Below are 12115 nucleotides of genomic sequence, written 5' to 3' on the forward strand. Positions count from 1 at the left end.
ACTATCACGTGACTCCATCCTTCATTTAAACATATCACCTCTCTCGATGACTTTATAAACTGAAGACAAGAACCGTCTTTAGTCTTCCCTCCCTCTACCTAAGGCACATTACTCAGCATAGTGCTATTCACACAATAATCATTCAATAAATATTTGACAGAGGTGCTGAGTCATGCTCTGTTTGGAATTGTATACATGTAGTGCTTTCAGAATACAGAAGAAAGACCCTGCTTGCTCTAAAGAAGTTTACATTCTGGCCATTTTCACAGTTGTTTGCTTAAATCTAATTGCAAGATATGTGCTAAGCTTGGGAGGTGGGGCATGAAACCAATCAGCTTTGACTCCAGCCACAGCTGGGGTAGACGCTTCTGCACATGCTGACTGCTCTAGCACAACGAGCTCATTGTGCACTTCTCTGATTTTCTGCCTCAGGACTTTTCTCTGAAGACTTGTGAGCCAGCTCATCCCAAGAGCAGGGCACAGTTCACATATAAGGGAAATGTGCCCTGCAGGCAACCCCAAACCAGTGGCACCATTGGATAAATGCTTCAATTGCCATCCTTGTGAAGAACAATTCTTGGAGATATCTCTACATGTCTCAGAGGTTGGTGGCCTCTAGCTGAGATCTTAGCAGTGCAACCTTCCTTTTCTTTTTTTCCCTCCTTGTTCTGTTCCCCTGCCCCTCCTTCCTGGGATCACCTGTCAAATAAATTACCTGTACTCAAGTCTCTGTCTCAAAGTCTGCTTTCAGGGATTCAAACTAAGACAGACACATTATTATGAATACAAAGATTGAGAAAAAGAGTATTTTTTTTTCAATAGCAAAGTTATGAAACACAAGCTCTTTGCTAGTGTCAAAAGCTGTAGTATTAAATCTCTGGTAACCAGAGAAGTCATTAAACACCCAGGGTGTCAATTTTTCTCATCTAAAAAATGAGGAAATGGACTGAAGGAGCATTTAGCTCCCTTCCCATACTTTAATTCCATAATAACAGATGCTTTATGTGTCCCTTTCATACCAGTTCTTCACCACTTAGTTGTAGCAAAAATGCAGTGGCTTTTGTCTCATTATATACTTCCTATCATTGTAACCTCAAAGGCATAAGACTTATACATTTTTCACAGTAGATGCTTCGAACTTTCTGGATGCTCCTCAACTTAATGACACTCGACTTGACAACACACTGAATGGAAAAGGTCAAAGTGCCACCTAATGGCCTTCCGTGGACACCCAAGTTCTTTAAACTTGCACATTCTAGCAATATCTTTACCAATTCCTCCTTCTTCCCCTTGATAACACCAGTCCAGATGTCTCTTTCCAATCTCAGTCAAAAATCTCCATTTGTCTGTGTATCTTTCACAGTGCCTCACTCAGAGTTTTGCACTTAATTAATATTCAATAAATTTCATTGTATGACTTAATAAACTTTTTAACAAAGAAGACTTATAAACATCCCAATTTTTTAAATCTTGATTGGCAAATAGCCTTGATACGATATTGGTTTATAAACTTCTATTTGTTTATTTTTACTCGTGGTTTACATATTTGTTTTCAGCGCACTGCAGAAAGTATAAATTCAGTTAAAATAAAAATTCAGATTTTCACAGAAAATACTAAAATTCACCCTTAGAGACATTTTCCCTGCCTTTAAAATAAAATAAAATAATTGAAATTTCTCTGCCTTTAAAGTAAAATAAAATAAAATAAAATAAAATAAAATAAAATAAAATAAAATAAAATAAAATAAAATAAAATAAAATAATGTAAAGAGTGCCACTTCCTTCCCAAACCCCCCAAAGCTGCTGTACCTGTGAGTCCAGGCTTTTTAGCTGTGTTCACTGCGGCCATGAACATGTATTCACTATTTGGATCATGCACACTGGGTCGATTTTTCTGGGAAAAAAAGTCAGAAACATGGTGTGTCATCTGCTCTTCCCCATTTCTAATCCTGTTTTTTCAGTTTGTTTATTTGTTTTGGCTTTTTGTTTGTTTGTTTTACTGTTTTCAGTTCTTTGTTGAAGTGGTCTGTGACAAATGTTATAACGTGACTTAGGCTCCTGACTTTAAGCTAAATAGGTGAACAACATGAAAAGAGTTTTTAATAAAAAGAGCTTTCTGGTGAACTTCCGTCTTCAGTTTTGCTGTCATTGTTCCTTCGCCAGTAGAGTTAGATCATGGGCCCTATCTCATTCTCTTCCTTTTCTATCTCCCTTTTCAAAATCCATTCTGGCACAGATATATACACTGTCTGACCAGTGATCACACTGTGGATATATTTGAGTATTAGCATACTTGCATAATATGCAGGACAGTATATCTTCTTTAATTGAGAACCTGTATTTCGAAAGACTGAAAAGAATATCCTCCAGCCCAGAAGTATTTTTGTTATTGCCATTTTATCTTTCTGCAGAGCATTTCAGAGGTTTTCTTTAAAAACAAGGAGTCCTAATAACTTACCATATAAAGAAGCTGGCCATTTCCTTCTCAGCTACTACCAGTACCTTATGAGACTTTCTCACGGATTGTTTTTTAATTGTCCAATTCAGAGAAAATATAACTGTTTCAACTTTGCCCTGACTCTTGGGAAGTTTAAAATAAAATTTGAATCCCAAATTAAATAATTTTTAAAAGTCATAAACATCTATTTTGATGTTTTAATTTTTCTTCTGAACTTGTCTTTCATTGACCCCAATTTTCTTATCTTTATTGAATAATAATAAAATAAGCCATCAAATAATTTTTGGAATGAAGCAGCTGTAAAATAAATAAGCTTCTGTTCCAAGTTAGTAGTTTAATTAGTAGGTGTATCTTGAGAAAAAGAAATTGTCTACCCGTTGATCAAATTACTCTGGTAAGAGAAATATGTACCTTGATGAGTAAATACCCACAGATATTCCTCAGTAAAACAGATGCAAGAAAGGATAGAAATTGCTCACCTTTTTTGTAATCCAACATAAAAGTATGCATCCAAAAATGTAGACTACAATGAAAGCTGTACATCCTATGGGTGCCCAGAACTTCAACTGGCAACAAAGCTGTGATTCTGGGTTAGAAAAAGACATATTATAATATAATATAATATCTCACCTCATTTCAAAACCCAGCACAAAACCAAAATCTTAAACCTTAGATGAATAGAACTAATAACCATTAAGCCATAGGTTTGAGTATTTGTCTTCATTTTTTTCCTAATTTTTAATGGCATGTGTGTTTTAAAGATAATAAGACCTATTTCTAACTCAGTGGTCTACTTGATTAAATTGTGTATTATTGATTAATACTAACAATTATTATTAACAATAAATCATCCCTTGCATACTTTCATCATAAATGATTGCCATCAATTGCCTTAAATGAACTCCAATACAAAGGATACTTATTTGTTTAATTGTTTTCATTAGTGAGAAAAATTGCTAAAATGCCTGCGTACCCTTATATCTGGAAGATGAAAACAATGTCTTACCGTAAATATGCAAATATTCTCTGCTAAAAAATTCTTGAAAAGGAGGAGGTTCAAAAATTGATAGTTTGCAGATGTAATAGCTGGCATGAGAACTGTTTAAGTCATTCAGAAATAAAGAGACACTGTTATTGGATATCTGAGGTTGACAGAACTTCGGACTCTGAATGGACACCATGCTTCCATTTCCCCTTTTCTTAGTGAGATCACAGAGTAATTGTGAGCCTTTCAGCAACTGCATTCTAAATTGCTGGACGCTTTCAGGGTATTTGCATAAAATTTGCACACCTCCGTTGTGAAATATAAACATTTCAGATTTGGCAGAGTCATTGATTTCTCCTGGATAAAAAAAAAAGGGAAAAAAAGCCAGAGACATTTTATGAATATAAATTATATCTAATAATTATATCTGAACACAAATTACTACTAATAATTATATCTGAACACAAATCTCTTCATAACGTCACCTCTATTGCACCAAAATGAAAAAATTTCACAACAAATAAAAAGAACATGGCAATAGTTAAAACAGTTCTCTAGATGAAACCTAACCAGAAACTTGTTTGTCAAATATGAATATATAGTGTGCAATATATTAAATAACATGTTTGCATAGTATGAATCAAACAGATATGGTTCCTGACCTTTGGCAACTTCTATATTCGAAATAGATGATAAACAAATAAATATGCAGTAATGCACCATAATTTGTGCAAGGAATGGAGTAGTAATCCATAAAGATGGTAGGATCAGTTCTAATTTTGATTAGAGAATCAGAAATGCCACTTTGAAGAAGTGACTTTTAAAATTGAAATTGAAGGAGGATTAGCACTTAATCAAACAAGAAAAGATTTGAGAAATGATGTAGTTTAGAAAAAAACTTTAAAAAGTACAAATAGCTTAAACTAAAATAAGTGATTATATATATAAATACATATTTACATTATACCCTCCTGCTAGAGAGTAAAAGAACAGATGGATTATTTTCAAATGATAAAAATGTGTCTTCTCTGAACTTCATCCATTGAAAACTGAACCAAGGTCTGATAAAAAAAAATGTAAGCCCCCAGATTTTTGCTTACTTTTTCTTTTTTTTAAATAAAATTTAAACTTACAGGAAGCCAGCATTGTTTTTGTGATCTACAGAGGAATCATTGAAGGAAGAAACTGAAATGGTTTTAGTCTTCTTGCAAATTCTGAATTATTAGATTATAAATTCAAATTGCTCTTTGCCTTCCTTTTGTTTCTTATTTTTTTTAATATGAGAAAGTTTCATACTGAAATTTTTTGGGAAATATTAGTATGACAGTGTTTTACTTAAGTTTTAAAAGCTCTGTCTTTATTCTTAAGAAGAATATATTACGAGTGCAAAATATTTAAGGAAAAAAATTATCTAGTCCTCTAGTGATATACACGTGTTTTATAAACAAGATATATACTTGTTTCATATACCAAACATATTAGTTTGTGTTCTGCTACTGTCATTTAATGTTATATCATAAGCATTTAATTTTTTGTATACCCATCATAATTATTCTTTGTAATGACAGTATAATAGGCCATAATGTTAATCAATCATAATTTGTTAAAGTATTCTACTAATGTTGAGTATTGGGTTTTCTTTTAGCATTTTGCCTTTAAGTAAATGTTGGTCAAAATGTTTATACGTTATTATAATATTGTATATAGTCAATAGATGAAAGGAGTACTCCAATTTATAACAGGACTAGCGTTATGCAGGAGAATTCATTTGCCGCAACTCTACTTGCACATAACCTTAATTTTATTTAAGATTTACCACAGATACTAATTTTTCTTAATATCTGTAGGCTTCAATTTATAGTTCACATATTACTAGGAAATAGATTTTCAACTTGAGGATTTGCTAGCAAAAATATGCACAAGTATTCTAGGTTTCAATTTTTGTGGTCCAGATTATTCAAACTAATTCCCACACCAAAATAACTAAAATGCTGAAAAATGTGTCTAAAAATATTACTATAAGGGTTAGAGCTAACACAAAGAAGAGAAATTAGTAGGTTTATTTTGAAGAACCAGAACCCAAGTAGATAAGCAGAACTCAGAAGCTGCTTTTACTCTGAGAGCATTCACTATTCTCCTAGATTCAAACTTCTATTCTCATGTCTAAACTTACAGAGTTCGAAAAGTGAAAATTTTAGTAGAAGATCTCCTCCTCAATAAACTGAGATCCCAAAGGGTTACATCCTTGGAGTACAGGTAAACCAGAAGTAAACCAGCCTTTATGCAGGTGATAGCCCACCTTTGAATCACTTCAATGGTCCAGAAAACCTCAGTTCTTGAATTTTGTTTAAATTGACTGCAGACTATTATTACCCCTACACTTTTGAAAATAAAAATGCAAACTATTCCAGGAAGAAAAGATTTACATTCTAGGCCTCAAATTGTATCTACAAATAATATTTAAATATAATCATAAGCACACCATAAAAATAATCATACACAAATGTAAACAAGATAACAATAGAAATAAGACTATGAAAATAAACCTACAATTATAATTTTAATGATCAGACCCACAAATAAAACAATTGAGCTTACTATGTTTAAGGAAACAAAATGCAAACTTGTAATAATATCTACAGAGTACAGGAAACTAAAAAAATACATAAACAAATTTGAAAAATAACCAGCTAGAACTGGCAAAAAAACATATGAACTGAGATTAAAAACTCAATGGAAATGTTAAGTATTAGACAGAGCTAAAAAGAAAGTTGATGAATTGGAAATTAGATTAGAAAAATTATTCAGGATGCAGTCATAATCCACAGATACAAAAATCACAACGAATTACAAGCAGATGATTTTTAGATATTTGCATCTACACATAGCATAATGAAAATCCTAAAGGTAGCCAGAGAAAAAGACTGATTACTTTTAAAGAGGAAACTATTGACTGACAGGCAATGTCACAACATCAACAATAAAACCCATGATACAGTAGAATTATGTCTTATATCTTCAATGTGCCAACCTAGAGCATATTGTCTAGAAGGACATAAAGGTATAAAGGTATATGTAACTTGAAACTTAGTAAGTGAAGTATGCATGTTGCGATTTTCTGCATAATGACTAAAAGAAATCAGATAGAATATATAACCTAAATGAATACCACAAAGTTTTGTCTAATGGTTTACATAAAGGGGGAGAAGAGTTGGAATAATTGGAATCAGGAAGGAAAACACAGGAGTGAAAAGTCTTCTGCGTGCTGACAATGTTTTATTTCTTGATCTGTAGTGATTATAGGAATGAAATACTATGCTTTATAGTTAGTCATTAACAGGACATTTATGTTTGTTCACTTTTTATAGATGTTTTGTTCTAGAATTAAAAAGTTTTAAAAGTATACAGAAAGAAAATAATGCTTGTTTTATTTTTAAAATAGAAGCAATAATGTAAGCAAAAGGCAAAGGGGAAATAACAAATAGCATGAGAATAGATACAGTCTACATTAGATTAAAATGAAAGATATTTTGCTTGGGGACTTATTTGTCTGAATAAATCATGTTGCACAATTATTGCTTTGATGCTTATACTTTCCTGCAGCAGATAATATTAGTGAGCTGATTCTCAGTTCCTTAAGAAATGTTCAGAGCAAATTTCTCAAGGACTTTATAATGACAGCAAGTAAACCACAAAGAGATCTTGGAGCAAAAGTGTCTATGGTCACTGTGTATACACACAGACATTAATGCATTGCCTTCTATTTCTGAAATATTTGTTTATTATCTGGTTACCCCACCATTATGTGAGCTTTAACATCAGAGAATTTGTTGATCTTCACCATTCCATCCCAAGTTTTAATAGTATCTGGTATGCAGTAAGTCACAATAAATATTTCTTGGATTAATGGATGGATGGATGGATGGATGGTTGGATGGATGGATGGTTGGAAAGGTGGATGGAAAGATGGATGGATAAACAAATAGATATACAGATCTCAGTGATGTTATAAGTCTCGGGAGATACAGCATTGAATATATAATATAAGAACCAAAGAGTTCTTAGAAATTATCCAGTTCAGCCGTACATTTTACAGTTTATATTTATATTTATCAAGCTAAACTGGGGCCAAAAAATTAATATTTTGCCCAGGAATACATAGCTCATTGGTGGGACATGATCCCAAGATTAGCTATACTGTATTGTCTTGCTTCTGGAAACAAGAACATGTAAATACACAACCAAGCATAAAAGACACCTCAACTGGGATGTCAGATTCTAACATAAATTATCTGTCTGAGTTTCAGAGAAAGAGATTCTTTATTCATAAATATTCCCCAGGTTCATAAAGACTTGTTTAAAGGATTGATGATTCTTTTGGCTCTTTTATGTCTGTGTGTGTGTGTGAGTGGGTGGGGAGGGAGTCGAGTTTAAATCTATTTAATTATTTGGATCCTCCAGAGCGTGCAGTTATTAAACTTGTCCAATGAACAGGGGTCCTTGGACCAATGATTGTTCTGATACATCCAGCTGTTTTATAACCACAGCATGTTACTGATTTGTAATATAAATGTCATGGTACTTCTTTTAGCATTCAATTTATTATTAAAAACGCAAATAAGAATATGTTCTCTGACTCCTGGTAATGTCTTAAAATCTGAATAGTAAGTCTTAGCTTTTGTTTTGATACCATATCTGTTTACTTCTTGTTGGTACTCCCAGATTTTAAGTACTCCAGAGAATAGGTACTGTATTTTCTTAACCATATTGACAACCATATCTAAAGAGTAGTCTTCCCCATAGAGGCTCAAACCTGCTAACAGCTGCTGAGTATGATGTTTATAACATAACTGTTGATATCAAAAGACTGATGTTTTCAAGAGAAAAATCTTAATACATTAGGTGATATCTTTTCGGGAGCAGCTAAAATCTCTGAAGAAAAGCTTATTCATCAGAGAATTGCACTATGGTTCAAAAGTTTATATGCCAGTTGATTCTTTTAATATATAAACTATTTCACTTTTTCTATAAGATGGTCTTGCTAGAACCCACCCTGCAAGAGTTTTTGTAAGCAGTTGTGTTATCTTTGGTTGAAAAATCTTTTGACAAGAACATTCAGAAAATTCACACCCTGCAGAGAGTGTGAGGCAAATTAATAACTTGACTTTATTCTCCTTAACTCAGACTTTTAACCACAAACCTCCACAAAGGTGTCAAATGATAGAAAGATAAGGTCTCTCGAGTTTGCAATTATTGATAGTGCTTATTTAATACTTGTATAATCAAACAATGATAAGCTTAAGCTTAGCACAGGACATAAATGTGACATAATAGGCAAAGTTCTAAAAATTGCAATGTTTATATTAGGTATTTGTTACATTTGATTTTGTGCTACAACATTCTGGCATTTAAAATGTGCTTTCTACTACTTTTTTTTTTTGTTCATCTTTCATGAAAGCACTGCCATTTCTTATGAGTCTACCAGCTAAAATTTTTATATATGTATCACTTCTATATTTACATTATTATTCAAAGGTATCCATAATCTGAAATAATTAAAATCAATAGAAAGGACAGGCAAAAAAAAAAAAAAAAAAAAAAAAGTCCAATCCAAATTCTTAACATTTGCAGAAAAGAAAGTCGAAAAAAATGTAAAACAGAAAAGTGAGTAGAAAACGAATATTAAAAAAAAAAAAAAAAAAACAGAAGACTACATACACACACACTAAATGTATAAATCGTTTATACTCTCCAAGGAACTCTGCATCAAGGATAAAACAACACTTGGTCCTCTAAGTTAAATGAAAGATTAATTTTCTCCTAGTAAAAACAGATTTTCTTCGTGAAAATGGAAAAATCCCAGAGGTGTTACAAAACTTTGTAGCAAATATTCACAAGGTAATTAACTTGCAAACAAGTTACTTCTTTAGTTATTGCATTGCTATTGATTTGAAATTGTCCTAATAGGGAAATCACATGAGCTCAAATAAACCCAACTTTCACACAGAAGGAGGAAGAGAGAATTTTATTGGGACCCGTGAATATCCACATCACTTTCCACCCTTCAGCTGTTGTGAAAAGCTTTTGGGCACACAGACAAGGTGTTCAATGGGTGAACTAGTTTACATTTAAGGCTTCGGCTCTCATCTCCTCCAGTGACCCTCACCTTTCTCTCAAGCCCACATCTCCCTTTGGCTCCAGGGTATATTTCCAGTTTCCTTTAACATCTTTATCCGGATATCCTTTGACACATCACTCACAAACTCAACCCTCATTCTTTAAGGGAGTCAGTAGTATGAGTCTCAGAACCTCCGAGTCTTCCCTATTTATCCCTCTCTTATTCTTCTGATCCCATAGTCACTAAGTCCAGTTGACTCTAGCTCAAGGATATCTCTTGAATCCAATTGCTTTGCTCCACTCTCATTGCCAATCCAGAATCTTGTCATGTCTTCCCTCATTTGTGGAACATCTTCTTGACTGGTCTTCTCAACAGCAGTCCCACCCCTCTGAGTCCCTTCTCCAGGCGGCTCCCAAACTGTATTTCTAAAAAGTATTTTGCTCCCTGCTTAAAAGGTTTCAATACATTGTTGCTTATGAGGTAAAAAAAAAAAAAAAAAAAAATCAATTTTTTTGGCATGACACAAAATCTTTTCACAATTTCATGGACCATATGTTCAAGACACTCTGAACTTTTTGCCCATTCTTTTCATATTTTTACTTCCATTTCCATAGACTAGAATATCCTATCTCCCCTTTATCTGCCTAAAAACTCACATTCATTTGTTAAAAACCATTTTAATTGGTCCCTGAGACCCCTCCCCCGACAATAATTTCTGTCTCCACGTTCTCAATAGTATTTTGTTTCACCAATATATTTATAATGCACATAAGCTTAGAGTATAATTATTTTTGTCTACTTTTCTCATTTAATCGTAAAATTCACAAGAATAAGGACTGCATTACAGTCCTCTAAATGAGCCCAGGACCTGGAATCTATTAGAAGCTCAACAACATTAAGTAAATGAATGCACAGAAGAATATAGAGACTGAACATGACTGGCAAATATCCTGTAATGGGCTAAGAAGAAGAGCAAGAAAAGCATAGCAAGAGGCCCTATTTACCGGATATTGGAGAATATTTGTTTCCCAGTCCAAAGGCAAGAGCTCAAACTGAATGATTTCCAGCTAATTATCTGAAGCCCAATAGGTCTGGAAATTATATAAATATCTAAGCTTTCAAATGCTTCCAAAAAAAATAACAGCAGTAACCTATAATCGTGGAGTGCTCCTTACGTATTGAGTACTGTGTTAAATGCTCTATATGTAATGCATCATTTGGTGGTCATTACAACCTTTTAAGTCAGATTTGCTATTTTCATCTCTATTTTACAGATAAGGAAACTGAGGTATGAATAACTGGCCCAAGGTCGTAAAGCCAATATGTGGTGGAGCCATAATTTGAACCTAGATAACCTGAGACCAGATTCCATACTCTTAAAGACACTCTTCATGCATTAAACTAGATTTGGAAGTTATTTTCAGATATTTCTTTTCATTCAAGATGTATTGGGTATGTAATTGTCTCAAAAACTTAAAGCAGCATTCACATCCGTGCCACATATGTATAAAATGATTGAAAGAATTATTACATATCAAAAAATATACAGAATAATTTTTAAAAATAAAATTACATGCACTCAGTACATTCATTTGCCTAGACACTCTAATTTATTAACCATTATATATTAAGCTGCCCTGTGTATTTGAACCCACAACGAAGTCTGAGTCCTTGTTCTGACAGGTTCTAAATTCTTAATGATTATTCTGTATCTTATCTGCCCATAGAAATATAAATATATGGATTCACATATTCAAGAAACTTTTATCATAATTAAATAAGTACGGATAGATACTGTTATGAGATTTTTTGCTTTAGACTTAGTATAAAATGAACAGAAATTTTAATTGTGAATGCGATAGTGGTTTTGTTTTTACTGTCGTTGTTATTATTTTTCATGAATGGATATTTTGGTGCAGAGCCCTGGGAGAATATAAATATTGCTTGTTAAAAGTTTGATTTCTCAAATTCAAAAAAGTTGTTTAAATAATCTTTGATTGCATGTCAAAAGTGCCATGTCTATGTTAACATGGCTGAGACATAAGATTCTATCAGAACCAGTGGTTGACTAAATCAAAACTCTTGAGTCTGCCTTCCTCTTTAAGGACAATCTGTTTCTTCTTAGCTTTACCTCAAGCAAAGTAGATACAGGCATCCCTATGTTATGTGTGACTCAGAGGAGGTTCCTATTCCTACTTTCTGCCTCTCTTTAAACTTACAAATAAATCTTTGTCTATTTTAATAAACCTTACAGGGCAAATCAGTTGAAAAAAATTATTTGTGACTAACAGCTTTCATTTGTGTTATGCATTCTCTATATACTTAAGTTCCACTTTCCAAAATATAATTTTGAACTTTTATAAGAAAGTTTCAAATGCTTAAATTCGTATTTTACTTGGAATGACCAAAAAATGCCATTTGATAGACTCTATTTATTAGAATTGCAGTAACAGAAATGTTCTTTATGGAATAAATTTAGCTTTTTCTTTGAGTATTGAAGGTTACAAATGCTTTTTTTAAAGTTATTTTGTAGTTGGCAATGCCCAATAAATCT

The 12115-nt window shown here is 32.8% G+C and overlaps 1 protein-coding gene across 2 annotated transcripts in view; it reads right to left on the reverse strand.

Moving 5' to 3' along the window:
- Window positions 1-12115, reverse strand: part of ICOS (inducible T cell costimulator) — a 34346-nt gene that overhangs the window by 17775 nt on the left and 4456 nt on the right. For both annotated transcript variants that reach the window (XM_016133217.2, XM_016133219.2), the window contains exons 2-4: window positions 3465-3800; window positions 2938-3044; window positions 1810-1894 (exon numbers count right to left, since the gene is read on the reverse strand). In XM_016133217.2, the coding sequence (XP_015988703.2) occupies window positions 1810-1894; window positions 2938-3044; window positions 3465-3800 (528 nt within the window). The remainder of the gene's footprint in view (window positions 1-1809; window positions 1895-2937; window positions 3045-3464; window positions 3801-12115) is intronic.

This window comes from Rousettus aegyptiacus, unplaced genomic scaffold, assembly GCF_014176215.1.
Source record: "Rousettus aegyptiacus isolate mRouAeg1 unplaced genomic scaffold, mRouAeg1.p scaffold_m13_p_2, whole genome shotgun sequence".
NCBI lineage: Eukaryota > Metazoa > Chordata > Mammalia > Chiroptera > Pteropodidae > Rousettus > Rousettus aegyptiacus.